The 22,449-nt window shown below is 40.1% G+C and overlaps 1 protein-coding gene across 7 annotated transcripts; it reads right to left on the reverse strand.

Annotated features, from left to right (window-relative positions):
- Positions 1-154: 154 nt before the first annotated feature.
- Positions 155-21,565, reverse strand: LOC120754147 (inverted formin-2-like). 7 transcript variants are annotated; one of them, XM_040067427.2, is made up of 14 exons: positions 20,872-21,565; positions 17,685-17,775; positions 16,888-17,395; positions 15,369-15,508; positions 14,828-14,889; positions 13,331-13,433; positions 11,963-12,048; positions 10,822-10,922; positions 9,102-9,172; positions 8,898-9,005; positions 8,234-8,304; positions 6,373-6,502; positions 5,524-5,688; positions 155-1,040 (listed from the first exon to the last, which is right to left on the reverse strand). In XM_040067427.2, exons 2-14 carry the CDS (start codon positions 17,715-17,717, stop codon positions 921-923), a joined length of 1,698 nt encoding a protein of 565 aa, XP_039923361.1. In that variant the 5' UTR covers positions 17,718-17,775; positions 20,872-21,565; the 3' UTR covers positions 155-920. The 7 variants fall into 7 exon arrangements, 6 of the variants coding, with proteins under 6 accessions (XP_039923361.1, XP_039923364.1, XP_039923362.1 ...); XM_040067430.2 differs by having other exon boundaries at positions 6,382-6,502; positions 20,872-21,231; XM_040067428.2 differs by lacking the exon at positions 17,685-17,775.
- Positions 21,566-22,449: the final 884 nt, after the last annotated feature.

Here is a 22,449-nt window from a genome sequence, read left to right on the forward strand (position 1 = left end):
TTACATTAAGTGTGTTATGATTGAAAAGTATTTGAAACATCTTTGTGGTTGAACTTGACAAAACAATATTGAAAACTTTGTTTTGATCAGTTTTCAATGTATTTTATGCATTTTAAAAATGTATTTCTAAAAGTGAATAACGTGAAAGAGGAGCTAAAAGGAGGCCATCTATTTATACACCAGATACAAGAAAAAACACAGTTCCCCAAGGGTTGAACACCTAGTATAAAATTTACATGAACTCCACCCAGATTTACTAAAAGCTTCTTTGCAGTGGTTCCCAGAAGAACCAAGAATTGTAACCAAATGTTATTGCCAGAAATCTTCACTAAAAGTGGATGCCAAGTATTTGCCAAAACAAAAATTTAAAATACACACATGTCAATATTAGCACCAAACATGCTTCACGCCCAGAGAGACCCAGCACAGCAAGTGCTTTTCTGCATCAGTCAGCACAGACACTTCTTTAAGCACAGACATAACTCCTTTAAGAAATCAGATCTCTGATCAGAAAAAACAAATGTTGTTGTAACAACAACACTGGACACAACTTGCCTGCTGTGCTGCATGAAGTTCAAGTGTGTGCAGCTTTCTATAATCCTAAAAGTCTCCCAGCAACTATTGAGAACAATAGTAGGATATCCTCCACCTCTGAGCAAAGTAGGAGAAACTTGCTCATTGGGGTGGTGGGTTTTTTTTTTTTTTTGGTGTTTTTGTTTGTTTTTTTTTTTTCCTAACATCCCTATCGTGATTTCTTCCAATCATTCACTTGCACTTGAAAATTGGTAATTGATATCTCACTATTCATCTGCTTGAAAACTACATCATCCATGGCCAAGTCACTCTCATTGTACCAGATCAGCCAGAATTAACGGATAAATTCCTTCTAATTAACAAAAGATTGGCTAATAAAACCAGCATTAATTGTTAAATGTATTATACTTTCCATACTCTCCCTTTAGTCTCTTTGTATCTTCTCCTTTAAACTGTTTCTTCCTTTTCTCAGATTTTGCAGCTTGCTCCCTCCTTTCTTGATTTTCCTGCGTTCAGAGAGAAGGACAAATAAAAAAGTAAATAAGAGCTTCTGAAGGAAAAGCTTGTTAAGAAACTCTCAGTTTGCAATAAATAGGTATTCTGAACATGCCCTATGCACACTTCAAAGTCTCAGCTGCTGGGGTTTCAGAGTAAATAGCAGAACAGAGCTTCCTGGTCAATCCCTTTGGCCTTCTCCATGTGTAATGATGTTACCAGCAAACTATTTCATCAGTTTTAAGAGCAACTTTCAACTATAGACTGAAATGCATTCTTCTTAATTAGTCCCTTTGTCCGCAAAACAGAACATTAGTTTAACTTAATTAGCATTCTAGAGATATATCCCATAGCAACCTTGTTTGTATTCAGGGATTTCTACCAGAATTTTCAGGAGCTGTTCAGCTGTGTTAAACAGCAATTCACAGTTTCTCTTCAGGCTCTCATTAAATTTGACAGTAGTGTTTTCTGCACTACAGTTCAGGGCCAGAGTCCAGGCTGGATGTTTGTTGGTACCACTCACACAATTGTTAGAATGGAATAAATCCTGTTGGGATTTATGTAGGTAGGGAGGATTCTGGTTTCCACAGAGCTGCTGGTACCAGAATGATATGATTAATGGAGGAAGAAAAGGGATTGGAATGATTACTGCTAGTAAAAGAAGGCCATTACTCAGTAGAAGAGTATTTCTGGCTTGTGATAAGTAGCACAACAGCAGGAAAAAGTAGTTCTGAACTGAAATAACTTGTAGTATAACATAAAGATGATAAAAGCCATTTTCTTAAATGCTTCTGCAGTCCCAGAAACTACATTTGTCACCAGAACATTGCCATCCCGCCTGGAAGCTTGCCTGCTTTTGATTGCAACCAATGAGTAGTTAACTTACACATTGCAGGTAGATCAGTACTTAATAGGCTGCTGTCTTAATAACTTAATAACATCCAGGAAGATGCTAATGATTCGGTGCAGGTAAGATTTTTTGATGGGACATGTGTAGTCTCCTTTGCAGAATCTGAAGCAAAAAGTACAATTTCCCACAATAGCGATGAACCTGTTTGATTGCTACGGATCGTCTGCTACTATTTCCATAAGATGAGCAGAAAATGTACACAAGTGTATAGAACCAGCCTTTATAAAAAGTAAAAGTGTAGGATCCTTTGGTCTGGTCCAAAGGAACTTTCAAACAAATAAAGAAAACTTGTGAGCATTAACAGAGTTAGTCTGTTTGAAATATAGGAGCATTAGCGGCTCAAGTTTATGGAAACTGTCACTGGGTGCCTTGAAAAGAAAAAAAAAAAAAAAAAAAAATCCACATACTCTTGACAAAGAAAGAAAATTATCCATTTGCCCCAAACAGAGGGTACTTCTGAAAGAATGGAGTACAAGTGGTGAAGTCTTCTGGAGAGACTAGAAGCCTTCCATCAGTATACACCTCCTATGTGCTTGCCTGATAAATTCCTGCTGTGTCTTAGCATAACATCTTTGAAATACTATGGCTGTTGGGAGACTTGAAGATTTGTGGGCCCTGGAAGACTGTCTCTATGTAATGTGCCATAAGAAAATAAAGGAGGTGAATTCTGGGATTGTTCTGCTAATTGAGCAGCACAGAGTATAGTGAGAGCAAGCAAAAACCCATTAGGAATATATTTATCAATTGAGCAAGCCTGAACCAAAATTTTCTTCAGAAAATTTGTAAAAAACCCCAAACAACATAACAATTCAATGTAAACATACTTAATAAAGTTTCTTTAACACAAGAAAGCCCAAAAAAGTCCAGTGGTGGTAGGGCAGAGCAACAATCCCTTCTCCACCTTCCTGGATTAGTGAAGGCAGCTTCAGGGCTGAGATTCAGCGGAAGAGGGTGTCACTTTGGATTTGCACTTTGTGGGATGTTAGATCCTTGTTTGATTTTTGAATTAAAAGATGCTCCAAGACAACTCTTTATTCCCACACTATCTAAAGTACATCCTGTTCCAACACCATATACACCCTAGTGAGGAGCAGCTGCTCCAGCTTGCTTGGCCTAGGGGAGTACACAGAGGAGCTACCCCTGTGCAAAGCTGCCTGTGTAACCTCTGTCATGAACTGAATACTCCCCAGAGCAGATTTTGTGGAACATTTTTTTTTCCTTTTCCTGAGATTAGACCATCTCTTTGCTGGGAGCTCCCTTCTATGAACAGCTGCAAATGCTAAGGGAAATCAAGTTTCCCACAATTCCCCATAATCACACAGTGATTCTTTTTCCTACAATTTTACCATTCAGTTCTCAGCAAAACTCCAAGTCTGATTTTTTGTCTTTGAGCTGAGAAGCTATTTTCTCCCTGTCTCCTTCCTCCTGCCATCTGCTTCTTTTATTTTTTGAGAACTGGTGAAACAGTCATCAGCCCTGGGTGACAAACCAGCTCCCTTGCTTCCTTTCACTGTGTCAGTTTTGGACATCATTTGGGTATTCGGAAAGGCTTTGTTGATTTGGGGTTTTTTTCTTCCAGGTAGATGGAGAGAAAGATGGCAGTCTTATTAAAGTAATTCCATTTGTGGAACTCAATTTTTGTTACCTGAAGGATAAGAGATTAGAAAGAACCCTCAGGGAAGAGAGAAAGATTTTGTTTGAACAAAGTAACAAACCTCAAATCTCTGTAGATATGCTTAGGAGACATGAAGGATCACTATTTATCAAAACTATTTCCCTTCTTATTTGATGTGGGAATGGAAAGATAGCACTAACGATTTTGGCAGTGCTAAGAGACCTGCTTTACCCAGAAGACTCATCCCAAAATAAAAGTTACACCTTAGCATTAAAGCTTAAAATAAATGGCACTGGGAAGAGATGATGCCTATGGCTGATTCTAGTGTAAAAATCAAAATCACAGAACAAGAAGAAGCTTTAAAAATTAAAACCTTCAGCTTTTCAGCATGTTGCTGTTTCAAATACAAATATTATCTTTACTGCAGTAGTAGTAAGAAAGGAAGACAAGAGGAAGAGGAGATTAATTCTAGGTCCACAGTGAAGGAGAGAGGTGCAGACAGCATGGCTAACAGCTGTGGTACCTTCGATGTGAGGTGCTGCTGAGAAATGGGACTCAAAATAAGATTAAAAGGGGTTTACATTTTGGGATATAAAGAGAAGTTTCTTTCTAGTTGCTCTGACCTGGCTGTAAGCAAGAAGTGCCCAGAAATGTAGTTTGAATCTCCTGCAGCTATACTAGGACACTACATATCCTTTACTGGGACTGTTTCTCGAAAGAACTGCAGTTGCTGGAATCACCCTTCAGAGTAAATTTCCAGTATAGCTCTCCACAGATGTTGAGCCATTTTGTCCTCGACTCACTTAATTCTTTCCTTCATGCCTAGAGTTTCAGGAACTTTAAAGATCAAGCATATTGCCAAAACATCTGTGGTTTATAGGGTAAATTTTCCAGGCTGTTTGTGGCAGTATCACTTCATTTCAGAGCCTGGGAAGCTGCACTGCTTGGAAAATTTCATCTCAGTGCTTCACTGGAGAAGCAGTAGTGGGAACAGTAGAGGATACATTTTTTGTCTTTCATCGTCTATCACTTCCTCAGAAACTTCATTGTTTTCATCTGAATCTATGATCTGCCCTGAAGCACTCCTCCAGTCTCTCTTGGCAGCAGAGCTCTCTGTATTCTTGCCGTTCTCGTAATGCAGATGTTTCTCTCTACAGTTTACCCAGGCTGGGGCTCTCCTGGAGTCAGCACAGGAATGGATGATTCTTGCTGTTAAAATACGTATGAGTGTGAAGCCACTATCACCTGGCATTAAGAAAACCCTAAAGGAAGTACATTAGTCCAGGTGTGAAGTGTGTAGTAAGGGAAGTGAAATGGAGGTTTGCTAGAGAGTTTACTAATTAGAAGGTGCTCTACACGACTTTTATGGTGAAGTTGCTGTTCTTTTATTCCCTATTGCAAGAAGTAAAGTCCTGTAAGTTAAGAAATATAATCCATTGGGAGTTTTGGAAAGGGTTTTTTGGAACACAAAACACACTCTTTGGAGCTAACTAGTACAATGAAATACCAACACACAAACACATCTTCCAATTAGGCTTTGCCTATTGGAAAATTTACCTTTTGTCTACCAGCAAAGTCTGTAAAGCGTGTCAGGTTGCTCATTCTTTCACGTGCCACAAAAGTCCTATTACACTGAGGTCTGGTTAATAATTTTCAGTGGGAAAAAATGAATTGAACTGTTCTCCACAACAAGAAAACCCCCAACACTCTCCCCACACCGAAGAATCCCAACCAACCAACAAAACCAAACCCCACAAACAAACAAAAAAAGCCCCAAATTTTATATTTGCCTGCATACTCATTTTCTGCTGCAGTTTGCAAGCACATAAGTTTACTCTCATTTACTTCTGCAACCAGGGTTAGGTGGCCCAGCTTAGAGTAGAAGGAAATAGAAATTATTGCTTGCTTTAAAAAAAAAAAAAGAAAAAAGTTCTCAATCTATTTCTAAACAGTCACAAGGGCAAACCACCTGTAAGGTCTTGAGGAAGATCTCCCTGAAGGTTTTCATTGTGCTGAATACATCTTCCAAAGATAATTTTCTTCGGTCTTCACAAAGATAAACAGCAAGTTCTTCCTTCTTCTTTTCAATGGTGGCAAATTCCTTCTGCAGGTCCTTTGAAGCATTGAGGCTGTCCTGAGACACATTTTATAACACAATTTATGCATATTAAAAAGTAGCATATTCTGAGCTGCCCAGAAGATTTCAGCCATTTAACAGAGAGCAGTCCGTTTTTAAAACGCTAACAAACATGATTGTTTCACAATGTGGGATATTTATTTGTGAATTGACTCATCTGTATTTTCCCTCATTTCATCGTACAGCCACATGGAAATGTGGCACGACCTGGGATGACTGATCAAGGGACATGCAGCACCAAGATTTCTACCTCATAGCTTTAATGAAGTGACCTGTTCTGAGAATATGAAAAGCTAGGATGTTAGGAAATATATGTGGGGGAGAGGGGAAGAAGAAAGCATATTGCAAATCTATCCACTTTATCCCCCCACAAAGCACAGTAGACAAAACACGTTTCTGTGCTGCACTGTACACATTTATAGTTGCAGCCTACATTTCATTTTTTAAGGCCTTCCTTTCTTTTACCCACAGAAAAATCTGTTTGGTCCTCAGCTGTTTCCATATCCCAGTACCACATCATAGAAATGGAGGAAAATCTGGGATACTCCTTCTATCAGGACACAGTGGGAGTGCAGTAATGACCCCTTTCCCATAGGGCTTTAACCTGGTTTTAACCTGAATCACAGTGCCTTTAAGAAGAGAGTGTTTTAAGAAGAAAGATGGGAAATGTGTCACACTCACATTACCTACTTGCACAGATTTTCCATGCTGTATTTTTAAATCATCTGTCGACACCAATAAACATTTCTCTATTTCCAACAGTTTCTTCAAATTGGCACTTGCCTCAGCCTGCATGATGTCAATGTGGATTCTGAAAGGTCCACAAAAAGGACAGTACATTGAAGGGGTAAGACTGTTTTTGCATTAACTGAAAAGGTTATTATAAACATTATCATCTCTGCAAATGACCATGGAATTAATTGTACATCTCAGACCCTGCTTTTGCAGGTAGCTCTTTTCTGTATAAATTCTTTTTATGTGTGCAAACCCTCCTCTAAGAAAGATGCTGAGCTGTCGCCCTCACTATCTCCCTGGATGGACTGTGGAAGAACCTCACTGTCCCAGTATTCTAAAAACTCCAAAAAATTTCCAGCCTATTTTTATTCATAGGCAACACAAGCTCATCTCCCCTGTGCCAATACTCTCCTTATTTAGCTGGTTCTTTTCCCTCCTTCCCTTTTCTCCCCAGTCTATTTATAGCCCAAAATTGCATCTCCTCTCTGTGTTACTTTAGCCAGTGTGGAGATCCAAACAAAACCACTGCCAAACCAACATCTTCTCTGGTTCTGAAGTACTCTCTGGGCCAGACAAAATGTACTGAATCAGCAAAACCTGGCTTGCTGTTTCATGGTGCACCCAGATGTGAGCAGCATTAGGGGTGAGTCCCTTGCAGGATTTGCACCACGCACAGTTCTCCACAGGTTGATTACCAAATTAATTTTGTAGCTTTGAGAGTTTGACTAAAGTAGAGGGAAATTGTACAAAATGTGCATTTATATCATTGGCCAGCAAGATCTAGTTTCAGTCAAGAAAAGTGTTTCTATTATGACACAATCCAAAAAGAAATTCATGGTTGAAAAGAACATTCAGTTTACCTTCTGCTAAGATAACTCACAAAAGCCATAGCATTTTTCTGTTTAATTACAGAATTAAAATACTTTCAAAAAATTATTTGTGTGATAAATGTCAATCCATCTAAAGATTTAAAAATTACTCTCTTCCTTAAGTTACAAGGAAATCTAAATCTCTACAAAGTTCCTGTGAATCCTCTGAATTCATAACAGGATTAAAAATGTTAATCCTGGTGCTACAAGTGGATTCTGATTTGTGTAATTGAACATATCTCCATCTGATTCCTTTGAGCTAAAGGGAAAGAACTGGCAATAGACACATGAGGCTTTCAGGCACATGGGAGAGAGTCAAAAGTCTCCAGAAACAGTTTTTTCTTTCTACCCACATATATTGGAAACATGTGCTGATAGTCAAATCAGGAAGTCCTGAGGTCCCCCAATTGCCAGTAAATCACCCCCATCATTCCCTCCTTATATATTCTCTGTACCTCCAGATGGGCTTTCACCTAAAAATCACAGAATATGCTGAATTGCAAGGGACCCACCGGGGTCAATTCCAACTCCTGGCCCTGCACAGGACCATCCCCGAGAGTCACACTGTGTGCCACAAAAATATTGTCCAAACACATCTTGAACTGACTGAGAAACTTCAGGGAAGATATGTTTCTATTGCAATATGTGGAAGAAGAATCTGGTCCTTGAAAATGAGAGAAATTCACTACCTACACAGTTTCCTTTTAAAGTAGTACTGGGTCCACAGAAATAAAAAACACACTGAGCACCACCTAAAAGTCTTAACCAGGCTGACATATAAATCTCAGCACTGTTTGGTGTTGAAGGGAACCACTCTCTCCCACAGCAGAGAAATAATCCTGTGACCTTTTTACACCACCATAAAATGACTCAGCTCCTTGTTGGCTTTAAAGAGGTTGGCAATTCATACATGACAAAAACAAACAATAACGTCCTACCCTGCTGCCTTGGAAACAAAGTCAAGATCTCTGGGAAGCTGCAGGAGATCTGTGTGGTTTTTTTCAACCTCCTAAAAATGAAGAGAAAAAATTGTTATCTTACACAGGCTGTCAAATAGTATGAAAGTTTTTCAGCTGGACAACATCAGGACTGAAAAAATAAGGCTTCAGTTTCGTTCTTATAAGTGTAGGGATAAATTTTGTCTTGTTTATTGTTTTTCACATGTTGGCATCCATAAGGAGTTAAAAAGAGAGGAAAAGATTCATTTTAAGTGCCCAGGCTGACATCCCATGGGCTGCCACAGTGCGCAGGCTGACCTGAGATTTTGTCTTCATACCACAAAAATAAATTTCATTTGACAGATGCATTTGGAATACGTGTCAACACAAGAGAGCAGTTGAAGAAGAGAAAGAAAATAGCAAGCAGACATGTCAAGTGAACTTGAGGAAGGAAACCTGGTGTTACCTCTCTAAATATTACTGTATATGGATGTGATCTCATCTGCACAGAGAGCTGTGGAAAGTTTTCATGGTATTTCCAGCACAGAGGCTCACCCTCTGGGTACCTATAGTGGGGTTTTCCTGAGATAAAAGCCCCTTAGCTTCTGGGGAATTAATATCTGAGAATAATGCACACAGGATTAATTTCTCAGTTTTGTTGTACCTCCAAAATATGGTGAAGCAGAGTAATGTTGTTTTGGTTTGCTTTTGTTTCTGTTAGTTTGATCAGGGCACTAATTTTAAAACCTTCAGCATCTCCAGTGTGACGCCCCTAGAAGATACAGAAAAAAGTTCCTTCCTTCAGTTTTCAAGTCTTGCATTATTTTCTGTTATCTTTAGACTACAACAAACAAATCATTTTACTTACATAGTTCAGAAAGTTTCCAACCTTAAGAATCAAGTGGCAAAAAACTGGCAGTCGGTGACTGGTAAGAATTGCTAAAGAATAAGAAGAGAGACATTTTCAATAAATTAAATTATCTGAAATAGGAATTCCTTTGGTTTGACAGTGATGATAACAAAATTTTCATCCAAGATTATGTCAAGCCGTTGTTATGGATTTGGAAAAAATACCAGTACAGAAATAAATCAGCTGAATGGAAGTGGAATGAGGAACTTTCTATTGTGTTCTCTTCTTTACAAGTAGATGGAAAGCTAGTTTTTCCCTTAAGTTTGGAGCAGAGATGTGTCAACCCTGCAGCTACCTTAGGAAGGAGAACCACATACAAGAAAGTGTATAAACTTGGGAAAGTCTATAGCCCTGTTTCCCAGCGTATATTATTCTAGTTAAGAAAAGCAAAGGGGTTTTTGTGCCTCATTATCATTGTTAGTGAGAGCAAAAATCAAAATATGCACATTTTAACAGGGGAATCTGGGATAAGAATAAAGTTTTTGGCAGAATTAGAACAGAAACACTGACCTTCACAATGGGGTGGAGGGGGAACAGGGATATCAGGGTGGGACTGCAGAAAGCTGTTGATTGCACCCTGATAAAGAGCAACCATAGCACTGACATCAGGTACATCCAGGTTTTGTTTGGAAATATAAAAGTTTGTGGTTTAGGTGTTTAACAGGAGATCAGTGACTCTCTAAAACCATTGGACTGAAGCTGGAATGCAAGGAGCACCTTCAATTAAAGAGACAACTTAAAACTAAAACCAGGGCTAATTTTGGGTGGAAGGGTCTCCTGAAATATTGGTGAACATCATCTGGGATGCCCTTTTCTGGCAACCAAATCAGATTCTGATACATCACAGTGTCCTGCTCCACCAGAGCTAAGCTGGACTGCATCAGTGCACACTACAAGAAAAACTGCAACTGATTCATTGTTATGGACAAAAATCTCTGCTGCACACAAAAGTGTAACTTATATTCATCCAGGATCTGGCACTGACATCTCCATCTCAGGAGAGACCTTACTGCTGTCTACAAGTCCCTGAAGGGTTGTAGTCAGAGGGAGTTTGGCCTCTTCTCCCAGTGACAGGATGAGAGGAAACAACCTCAAGCTATACCAGGGGTGGTTCAGGTTGGTCAGGAGGAATTTATTCACAGAAAGAGTTGTTACGCATTGGAATGAACTGCCCAGGGAGGTGGAGTCACCATTCCTGGAGGTGTTCAAGAAGCACCTTGGCACTTAGTGCTAAGGTCTAGTTGATAAGGTGTTGATGGGTCAAAGGTTGGACCCAGTGATATTAGAGATCTTTTCCAACCTAAATGATTCTATGAACCCTAGAAGTGTTCAAGGCCAGGTTGGGTATGGCTCTGAGCAACCTGGTCTAGTGCAAGGTGTTCCTGCCCATGGCAGGGAGGTTGGAACAGGATCATCTTTAACGCCTTTTCCAACCCAAACCATTCTGTGATTCTATGATAAAGGAAATTTCCTTCTTTCTCTGCAGAACTACTACTTCTGAGCTGAACAGCACAGAATGTATTCTAGGAACAAGAATTTGCAGAATAATTTTGATGTTTGCTACACATTCAGTGATGAAAAAGTTAATTTTGATTAGATTATACAGGCTACCACTGATACTAATCAAGTAGAAGAAAGTGGCTGAGCCCAGGCGCTGGTGCCGCACTGATGTACTTACTTTCACAGGCTGTCCTGATGGCTTGTATTTTTGGCCACAGACACTCCAGCAGAATTTTTGTTTCCTCACAAATCAGCATACATTCAATCCGCAACTGGTAGCTAAAAAGAGATCAGTGGAAAAAACCACAACAAACACCACAAGAAACAAACCCACAGGCCTGATTAATTGACTTGTGTTCAGCAAGAGCGTCATCCATTTTAGGCAAAGCGCAGTACCAACATTCTTATGGTCTCTTTAATGCTCTGACATGAGAACTGGGTTATAAATAAATCAAACAAATATTTCCAAAGATGTCCTAGAAACAATTATTATCCCCTCTTTCAGAAAGCAATGCTGGACTGACATCTGGCAGTGACTACCTTGCATAATGATGCCATAATTTTTGACAATTCCTGGGCAACACTAGCCAGGATTTTAGTTCTTTTTAACTTCACAAACAGAAATTTAAATATTTTGGCAGCGATGTCCTTTAATGACATTTATGCTTCATCACAGATTAATATTGTGTAAGGAAAACATTTTCTAAAGTACTTTTAAACCTAGCTAGAAGTCTGAGAAAATGAAAAGCCACATTTTCACCACCACATTTTCAACAAAGTCTCTCTGGTTGTGGCATGGCAACTGAGCAGATTTATGGAGGGCTATTGCTATTAATTATAACATATCACCATGTTTTTGTGAACAGCAGAAAGAGTTCTCTCTGTGCACCTCATTTGACTTGGTAAAAACTGGGGAGGTGGTGAAAGCACAGGCACTGCTGTGATTCACTCATGGATTTGTGGGCTCTCCAGTGGGTGAACTGGAATCTGCAGCCCAGGGGTGGGGTGAATCAGCAGCCTGGTGACAGGATTCAGTCTGCAGTTTCATGCCACACAGGAATAGCTGCTCAGCACTCAAGGGTTTTTTCATACCAAGGTTATTTTCACTGTAGTTTGCCAAAGGTGTCTGAAAGTCTCTCTGGCCTTTGGGAAGGAAAAAAAATTCTCATATGAGCTCTACAAATAGCAGTCAGATGATTTATCCTGAAGACTGGATGTCAGGAACACCCCTCTGGCACAGGAAACAGAGACCTTAATTTTTATGGACATGTCTTGTAAGAACCACACTCATGGAAAGAGACAAGGAAGATTTTGCTTACCTGGGAACTTCCAAAAGGTGGAGATAAAACTGATCTGCATTTGCCAGCTGTGATTTTTCTTCTTTGTAAGACTTCAGGCTGTTTATCTAACAGGGTATAAAAGAGCAAAACAACAACAGTTTAATTTAACAGGGAAAATAACCACACAAACATTTCTGGTGCCATTTTTTTCTTACAGGCATAAAACTTGCCTTTCTGAACCTTCTGTGTGCACAGGCAATGGGAGTAAAGCAGATGAACAATAAAATCTAGGTATGAACTAGTTTGCAAGGGCAAACATGTAGGTTTTGTTTTGCCTTTTTACAGCATCTCTTAGGATGAATTCCTGATCAGTAGGCAGGGATTCAGCAAGCTATAACGCACAGACACCTAGAAACCCCTTTAAAAAGATGGGTCCTTTCCCTTTCTCCTCTTTGAAATTTGCTCTGAAAGGCTCCCTATTCACCTAAGGCCACAAATCATAACGTGCTTCATCACCTAATTAAAATAATGATAGAGAGCATAGAGATAACTTTGTCTACTCTTGTGTTGAGTGTCCCAACACGCTCTTGTTCAACCCCTGTGTGAAGAGGCCAGACTGTTGCTGGGATGGACTTCCCACCACTCTTCCTTGAAATGTCATTGACCTAGATGCAGCAGAAGGGATCCTCTCGGTTTCTCTTCCGAGATTCAGGTGGTTTTAGAGTCTTTTTGCCTTCTGCAAAGCCCTGAGCCGGACACGAGAAAGAGACAAAGTCTTCAGGTTCTGATTTTTCAAGGTTGCAGGCTCTGTTTATTGTTCCTTATCTCACATTTTTCTCAGTGCCCAACCAAGATCTGTGCAGCTGCTCAGGCAACTCCTCCCGCACTGGGCTGTCTCTACCTTTTATACTAATTGTTACGTGTTCTTTATCATTATTTGCCAATACCTATCACTTATACTAAACAGGTCATCCCTACTTTGACCTAATCTCCTTAAACTACTTTGTCACTGCAGAAAATGGAGCGAGGGAAGAAGAAAGAAGAACAGGAGACAACGCCCAAAATCCTCCATTTTGCTCCCATCCACTTCTATACTAAAAACCCAAACCTAGTGTTTCTCACCCTGTGATAAGCTAAACTACTATCTTTCACACTCTTGTGGCTTGCAATTCTTCCCGCGGTGCAGGAAGCCTTTCCCATGGACTGGGATCAAAGCCAATGTCCCTCTGGGCTCTGTTCCAGGGTCCCAGACCCCCCGTGTCCAGGTCTCTGACCCTCCAGGGCAGCCAAAGGAATGCCCTGGACTCCAACAGGATCCTGTCATAGCTTCTTGCTTTAGCAGTGCAAGTGTTTCAAGCTGAGCACACAGAGCACTGAAGTTCACCAGAGTGGCACGTTAATAGATACCTCCCGGTCTTCAGGCAGCAGTTTAAGTAGCTGTTTCAGTATCTCAGCATCCAGCTTGGATCTATCCCCTTTCTGAATCATGGCAGTGATCTCTTCATTGGAGCTGAAAGAAGGAGAGAAATGCTGTGGAGCACTGGGGGAGTAACATGGCAAAAGTGACTTCAATCTCTTTGCTGGCACTCCAGGAGGAACTGAAATAATTCATACTATACTTGCCTCCCATTACAGTTTGGATCTTAGTCCTCAAAAGTACAGTGGAGATATAAAAATGCAAAAGTGTTTCTTTTAAACCTAAAGCAATATTCCTTGTAATTTAGATGTGCTTTTTGGCCTTTGTTCATACTTACACAGCAAACCCCAAAGCTCTGCTTTTACTTTGGGTGTCCAGTGTCACTGAGAAGGTACTTGCATTTGAATTCCTTCACCATTCACAGCAAAGACAAGGATAAAATCAATGGCACCCAGAAGGTTTTAACTCAAATCCTTGCCTGAAACTTTGGCAGGCAACATGTGTTTGAAATGATTCCAGATTGCTGTGGTTTGGGCTCTGGAGAGCTGGGCTCCCTTGGCCACCAGCACTAACAGAGGCAGCACTGTGCTCCAGAGCAGCCTCATCCCTGAGTGGGGCTCAGCTCTTTGGTCCCACAGTCACCAGCTGCTCTCAGGAGAGCTCAACCACTGTCCAGAGAACGATGTAGGGAAAGGAAATAGCATCTGCCTTAGGCCAAGCACCACTCTCCCCCACTGAGAAGCAGTTTGTCATGGAAAAAGAATAATGATTTAAAACATCCCTCTGACTGATTCGGACTTATTCTTAATGCAAAGGGACTTCTTGGCTGAGTTTCTTCTTGAAGCCTTTTTAACGTGGGCCATGACACAAAGGGCAGAGAGCAGAACATCCATCATCATCCTGCCATAGTTTCAGGGAATCTAAGAGTAAAGATATTTTCCCAAAAACTAGTACAAATTCCTTTCCTCCCTACCCCTCTATGAGGGCTGTGACTTGGTAAATTTCCATTTGTTTAATTATTCAATCTGTTTCCTATTTATAGAAAAACTGCACATAAAAACCATGTATGATTTTGGATCTGAACCCCTGGAGATGCCTCTTTAAAAGCAGTGAAGTGACTTGAAACTTCCATTCAAAAATCTCCACTAACTGTTCCTGCAGAATTTGATATTTATGGCAATAATACCAAAGAAAAACATGTTTCTATATAATTGTACTGTTATTTATAAATATTCTTTCTTTAGGAATTAGTAGTCCGTTCTAGATTTAATACCAGTTTGAAAAATAATATTAATTGTCTGGAAAGAGACTTTCACCTCTCATCTCATCATTATAGAAAAAAAAAACAAACCCAGAAAACCAAAAAAAGTGACTTCTTAATAAAGAAAGGTAGCACTTGCAAAGTATTTCTCTAAATTAATTTAATATCTGAATAAACACATAGACACATCAAATCAGTATATCATATATTATTCTCCAAATCTTACCACTTAAATTGCTTCAGAAATATACTCAGAAGGAGGTTTTTCTTTGGACTTATGAATGTGATCTGTAGAAAGAAAAAAAAATAAGCAGTAATTTAGAAATATATTTACCTTGGCTTTTACAAATTTTCTAGAGCTTTTGTTTGATTATTGGGTGAGAGTCATTTTGGTAATAATAGTTTCAATAACTTTCATTGATCAAACCCCAAGTAACTGATAACAATACAGGCTATTACATCTATTCTAGAAGGAGAAAAGGCAAAGGCTTAGAGAAGGAAATTGATTTGTTTATTCTAGTTTATAAGAATGAATATTGAAATTCCCATGCCCTCCCTGTCTCAGATGAAGATGTACCCCTCAGCAGGGTGACTTCAACTTTTTTCATTCCAGACCTCGCCTGTGGTTTTTTTTGAGGCAGCCTCAGGCAGTGGATCTCAAAATATTTCAAACCTTCTTATTATAAATGATTGACAATAAAGAATGAATAAGCTTTTCACTTCTAAGAACTTTGCCATTTTCTACAAAAAGTGGGCAGTCCAAGTACCTCTTTTGTTTTCTTTATTTTTGGCCCTGTTTTCTCTGTAGGTGTTGGTGGGACAGAGAAAAGAAGCTCCAAGCTTGTGTAGTCAGGTTCCACAGGCTCCTTGCTGCTGCTCGGCATCACAGCCCATATGGAGTGGCTTTCTGGAAGAGAATAAAAGCTCAAGATGGACCACGGAGGCTGAGGAGCACTTTCAAGGCAGTGTGATTTCTAAAAGGGAAAACACTTTTGAGGATGAATGAAATATGGTGCTCATTAGCCCTGGACTAATGTGAATTATTTAAGAGTGACAGCTCCCACAGAGAGCATCCCAAAGGTTTGAAGCCTAATTAAACCTGGAACACTACTGCCACATTCAATTCACTGAGCTGAAGGCAGCAGATGAACTTAATGGGCTGCTCCAAATTGTTTTTGCTACTGCTGACCAGCTACATATTGGAGGATTGTGGTACTGAAACAGGGGATGATGCATCTAATTAGATAAACATCTCTTTTTGCAAGAGATAAAGACTCCCAAGCTGAACATTGTTACCAGAATCACTGGGACCCATCAAAATAACAAATAGAGCTTCAAAACATGATCTTGTACAACACAGGAACCTTTAAGACAGGATCTCACTTCCTTTTGCTTTAGGAGAGATTGCAACAGTGACAATGAATGCATTGGGGATGGATCTCAGTTTGCGTCCCTGCACAAGAAAGCAGTCCGTGGCTCAGTTTTTTACATCTGTGCTCATATATTTTAATCACAGCAGCAAGTTCTTGCCCCTGTTGCCCCCTTGTCTTGGAGATAAGCAAAGAACAACAACTGAGATCTGTGCTGTGTGAACTCGTTATTAAAAACTGCAGCAGAACTGGAGATGTTTCCAGCCTCTTTGCTGGAAGATGAACAAGAGTTTCAAGCCCCTTTGGCACATGGTAACCACAGGACTCTTAGGGTTATTCTGTGTGTGTATGAAACACCACACAAATCATGTGCTTGTGGTGAGTATGAAATGAAATTGGAGGCTACCCTGAGGGTACACACTCCCCAGCTCTACTGACAAGTGTTTTCAGCCTCAGACCTCAGCTGGTGAACCTTCTGGTTGTGCAAGAACATAAAAAGCAAAGCAAAAGCTTCAGCTGAGACTTCACTCAGTGGTGATGTGCCAGTGGTTCAATAGGAACCACAGAACATGACCAGTTAAAGGAACCTTCCACTCCACGCCCTCAGAGTGTTTTGCAAACCTCAATCAGTGCAGACTCTCAACACCCCTTTAACAACTAACAAATAGAGATTGAGAGGTTAACAGAAGGTAACTTCAGAGCCTCAGCTCAAGCTTCTCCCAAACTACTATTTCCTCCACTAATTGGCAGAGGATTGCCTTTCTGTATTTATTTGGTGACTTTGATAGAGAACAAGCAATGGGACCACATGTGTGACCTGACTTCTGGGTGAAGGTTTAGTCCCCCAAGACCAGTGCTTTCCTTTGGCTGCAAAGTGCATGAGCCCATCAGCCCAGTGTTACAAACAAGCACGTACGTCTCACCACATCAGAGGGGAGCTTCTGCCAGTGAAGCACCTTCATCCTCAGCATCGGTGTCTTCTTAGTGTGGGGCTGCTCCCCACACCCACAGGTAGGATGAGTGCACTCAGGATTGCTGCATGGCAGAGGAGATGGCAGCAATGGGGTGTTTATGCCAGGCATGGAGACAGAGGGAAGAGGCACCTTGCACCCAGGGGGTAGGGGTGGAGGTGCAGGCGGCTGTGGTGGCAGAGCTGGCATGACAGAATGCTCTTGGGAGGAAGAGGAAACACCTTTCTGCAAAGGTGGTGTGTTCCCTGGACAATGCTCTGACTTCCCAGAAAGGCCAGTTGTTGGAGAAAGGCTCAAGTCTGCATTGGGGTTCTCCTCTTCCAAGTCCATGTTAACTTGAATGCATTTGTTCACCTTTGGAACAGATCTTCTAGAGACTGTTTTGTGGTGATTTGAGCAGTGCATGCTTGATAGCAGATTCTCCATGGCTTGTCCTGGTCCCATTTTTCTGCTCTACAAAACAACAAGAAGGTGCATGGATCAGCAAAGTTCCTAATGACTGCTCTCTACTCATAATTCCTACAGAGACACAGAAATAACAGTGACCTTCATATTAAGGTAAACAACAGGAATATTTCTAACTACTTTACAAGAGAGTTCATAGCAGTTTCACCTTGGCGAGTCAGAAGCAAGGCAGTCCTGTCCATAAGGTTCATTTTTGACTTCTCTTGATCCTTCTACATTCTTGTTATAATACATAAAAAAAGACAGAGCAAATCCTGTCAGCATAGTAAGCTCCTACCTGGTTGTTTCTTCCCCAGTGTTGATCAGCCATTTAGTGGGATGAATGAAGGGGCAAAGGGATGCCTCCCACAGAATTTACTACTGTTGCTCTGTAGAGGGGACATTTTGAACAGCAGAGTCACAATCACTTAACCCTGAAAATCCATGTTGCCACCATTTACCTTGAGTGCAGAAGGGTGCAGGGGATTTAGAGAGAAACTCTCAAAATAGCCTAATAAAGCAAACGAGCTACAGTTGAGGAGGATTCAGGGTGAGCTGCTTATGCATTTGTGGCTACACATGGAAATGACTGGTAAGCATTTAAATGAAGATTATCTTTCCTATTTTGCCCTTAAACCAAATTTAAATCGAGGAAAAAATCTTTATATTTGTCTTGAGGCTATACAGTTTCTCTCAGAGCTTCTTGCAGAAGTATTGTCTTGTATGTATGCCCAGTTTTAAACTTGGAGACAGTTCTATCAAAGTTAGTAGAGCATTTACTGGCTCAATTCTTGGCTTTGTTTGCTTGACTGAGCAAACATTTCTTTTGCAAACAATTGCATTTCTTGTGGATGAGCAGTGTCTTGGGGCACTTAATCTCAGTAGCTGGAGCTGCTGTGTGATTTCTCTCTTTATAACCTCTACAGCAGTGACCATCAAAAATGGCAGAAGCCAGCGCATGCTAAAAGGGGAGCAGTGAGCAAACTACCAATGCTCCAGAAATGACACAGTAGGTGCAGCGTTTTAGGAACTATATGTAGTCAGAAACAAAGCCCCCTGTCTTCCCACTCTTGAACAAAACACGCAATAATAACATCAGCAGTTTTAACTAGGTGGGGACTTTCCTTACCAGTGCAGCAGGAGACATTTTTGGTATGTTCACCACATTTATGTTCTCAAAGAACTAGGTTAATAGTTATGAATGACCATTTTCTTCCTGACACAGCAATTTTGGGCAGTTACTAACACAGAAAAAAACTCATTAAGGGAGCTACATTAAAACCTGCAATTAATGCACCTTTAATTTTTGGTATACTTGTAAATTATCTCCTGTATTTTGGAACAGTTTGTCTTTGAAACCTAGCAGTTCATAATGATGATAGTCTCCAGCTCTTACAGCCCCAGTAAAATTGTGAACCAATACATCTAAGGCAAAAGAAAGCAATAAATTTTGATTTTTTTTTCCAGTCTTGATTTAGTAAGAATGGCTTACATTAAAAACATTAGATGTTAAATCAGCCAGTAAATAACATTTGATTTACATACTAAATGGTACCAGTTAAAATAACAAAGTCAAAGGCCTATAATAAAAATTTAATATTAACCACATTTGCAGTTTACTTGAATTAATTTGGTGTTGGTTTCCATTTTTTTTTTTTCCCCCCCACAAATAAGCAGTTTTCCCAAATGTAAAGCAGGCTTACATTTCATTTAAGTAAACAACTTAATGTATCCCCTTTAGGAGTTCACAATCTTTGTGGCAAACTTGTACATAAGCTTGTAATTACCCTAACAGGACAAGTGAAGGATTCAGCCCTATGAAAAAACCCTAATGATAAATGAGAAAGCCTAATGAGAAATAAGCCATTTTCTACTAGAAGTATTAGGAGTAAAGTGAGCTGATTAAAAAAAAAAAAAAAAAACTTATTAGAAATGCTCATGTTAAAATTCTGCTGCTTGTTTATTTTAATTAATCTATAGGGAGAATCAGTAAGGCTATTAATTAGGAAGCTCTTTTTCTTTTAATCAGAGTGCTCATCTAAATTGCTACAGGGTGTGTGGAAGGAAAAATCTCGTTTTTAAAAATCCCACTAACAAGTAGTACTATACAAGAAACAGCTAATATGCTTTGAATGATAAATAGGCTTATAATAATGTATCTCCAAAGATTATACTTTAGAGACTATGTAGAGAAATCCATGCTTTTAAAAAGATTAAAGCTTTGGTATAACTTCAAGGCGGCTGTAACTTTCATTGCTGATAATGTTCAAATGAGCTTGTGGGTATATTTTAAAAAGAAATCTCAGTGTGAAATTTCCCCTTAGAAAGTGCAGCCTCTCCTCCCTGGCGAATATATACATGAATATACACATATCTCAATGCAGCCAGACAAGCACCTGCACTGGCACCACTTAGGCAGGGAACAGAGGTGGACTCAATACATCAGCCCAATTCTGATGATCCTGTTGAATCAGTTAATCTGCAATTAACTGTGAATCAGTTTTCAGTGCTCTACTATTCCACCTTTTGTTTTGTGGGGAAAGCTGATGATGCTTGAGGACCACCATAACACAGGCTTTCATTTCCACTCTTTTATCTGACTACTGGCATGCTAAAAATTGGCACATTTCCTCATTATCCTTGAAAGTGAAGCTGTAATTTGACAGCATAGGGTTTAGAATTTTGAGTCAGATTAAAAAATATCTTATCTCTGTGATTTTGGATCACATAAACACTTCCAATTTTTCACTGCTTGTGTTGCTAATGGGCTGATGCGGGACTACCTTGTTTTGTAAAACTTGATTCTCTTTGTAATGGGAATTTCCTTTATTGGTCATTATTATACTATAAACAGGGATTTCAATGAATGTTTCAGAAGACCTGATATTTCCCCTTTGTTGAAATGCTAGAAACTTAGATTTAAGAATTTAGTATATAGCAATACATATGAGTCAGGATGGAGGATTTTGGGTGTTGTCTTTATCAATCTTCTTTCTTCATGGGTTTGGGTGGTTTTTTTTGTAATTGGGTGAAAGAGGTCCACATTGTGGCCCTTGGTTGGTCATTATTGGGTCAAAACCATAAATAATATAGGTGTCACCTTGTTATTAGGTAATTATCACTTAAAAGATCTTAGAAAGATTCAGAAAGACTCCATTTTACCTCTTTTCCCTAGCTTTCTAGTTGAGCTCATGGCTTGTGAGCCTGTAAATAGTGTAAATAGATAAGATATAATAAACATTCCAAGTCCAAACTCAATCCTATGTTTCCTGCATATTATTCATCCAGACCCTGGCAGAGAAGAAGAGAAGCCAAAATCCCCTACACCCCCTGTGTGCTCTAAATTCCTAAAAGGTTTCTCTTGAGGGGGAAGTTGTTTAAAAGCTGCATCCCACAGACATTCAAGGTAACCACCAAAAGTGTAAGCACAGAGTCAGTATCTGCAGTGTAGGATAGTTTTGAGGACACAAAGATGTTCTCCTTACCTAATGGCTGGAGGTGAGCAGCAGGATGTATAACCCAACTGGGGAGAGGCTTAGCCACTTGTTTATGCAGACAGCTGCTCCCCAACCAGAACAAAGCTCTTCATTAGCTCCCAATGGGCTCCACTTGCTGTGCTTTGGATTCAGGCACTGACTTGCATTAAGATGCTCCTGGTGTAATATTCCTCACTGTTGACTTTGCAACTCTTATATTTTATTCTTGATGATTATGATTCTTTCGAGGATAAAAATAAGAAGTAGGAGAAAATAGAAATCTTAATCCTTTCTTGCACAAGCAATCTTCTTGCTATAAGATTCACTCTTTTCCTTTCAGATACATTCCTAGGGCTTTCCAAGGTTTCTCTGTGACCTGGGAAAAGTAATTCCTTGCTAGTTCCCCTTTTCCTTTTGTTTTGGCTCTAGTATGGCTGTGAACATTAAAAAGAGATTTTTTTTCTTTCTTTCTTTCTTATTGTTAATGATATTTTTGTTGTGATATTTTTCATCAGTGTTTGCCAAAGTGTTTCAAAGGAAGCCATTACCCCCATTTTAGAGATGGGAAACTGAGGCATAGGTTCTGGGCTTGCCCACAGCCTCTTAGGAAACTAGTGGCAGGAAATGAATAATCTCAGCAGCCCAAGTTGCTGGCATTTCATTTCAGTGTTCTGTCTGTCATAAACCTCTTTAATCTTTGCAGTCCACCTCTCATTAAGATCCAGCCACTGCTGTGCCTCCATTTCTTCAAATCAAAAAGCTGGAAGCTGTTGGAAACCGGAAGCAGCTGGAAAAAGTTGGAAACACTTTTCACTTTTCACTCTGTAACTGCCCCTGCTACTGGCAGGGATGTGGCTGTGACGTGTGAGTGCTTAATGCCTGTGGACTTTGTCCTAGGGATGGAGCTGATGAACAAGTCCTCTAAGGGAACTGGCTCCACTTTTTGGCAGCTGGTGGTAAGGCAGGAACCTTGGATTGCTGCAGAAGGAGCCTGGGCTGGCAGCAGCAGCTGTGGGTGGCAGATGATAGGAGGCACTGCTGCAAATACCACTTTGCTGGTCTCTGGACCCTGCAGCAGGGTGATGAGGCAGTTCAAGGAACCATGGAAAGGTGTTTGTAGAGTATGGGGACGGATTGTGAAAAGCAGGAGGCTGGGAGAAGATGTGTTGTAGGATCAGCAGAGGAATTTGTAGAGAATAGGGATGAACTCTTCAAAATTGAAAGAAATGTCGACAGTTACTCCAGTTGGGCTTGTATAGATGAAGGGATTAAAGACAGGACATAATAGGTTTAATCTTCAGATATTTGCTAGGTTTGAGATAGGCCATGGTTTGAAGAGATTGCTCTGTTGGCTCTCATTTGATCTACACACACTTGTGCTAGGGTTTCCACCCAGCCCTCTGCAGGCAGCTGTGTGTGTCACAGAATATGTGGAGATCAGGGTCTCTTCTCTGCCCTCTATACCCCTAGCAAGGTAGGACAGTTGAAAATACTTGGAGGGAGAAAACATTCTTCTGTTGTTCTTCCTGGGGTCTCTTCAATTAAGGAGGTATTTTAGAAAAACAAGCCATTTGTCTGTGATTCAGG

This window comes from Hirundo rustica, chromosome 6, assembly GCF_015227805.2.
Source record: "Hirundo rustica isolate bHirRus1 chromosome 6, bHirRus1.pri.v3, whole genome shotgun sequence".
In the NCBI taxonomy this organism is placed as follows: domain Eukaryota; kingdom Metazoa; phylum Chordata; class Aves; order Passeriformes; family Hirundinidae; genus Hirundo; species Hirundo rustica.

Bases quoted from the DNA above. Each gene is read 5' to 3' on its own strand.
- LOC120754147 (XM_040067427.2), bottom strand. From the start codon at position 17,717: ATGGCTGATCAACACTGGGGAAGAAACAACCAG. The intron at 14,890-15,368 runs GTACTTGGACTG...TTCTTTCTACAG, and splicing joins AAATAAAGAAAACAAAAGAG to ATCACATTCATAAGTCCAAA. The intron at 10,923-11,962 runs GTAAGCAAAATC...ATCTCTTTTTAG, and splicing joins CACCTTTTGGAAGTTCCCAG to CTACCAGTTGCGGATTGAAT.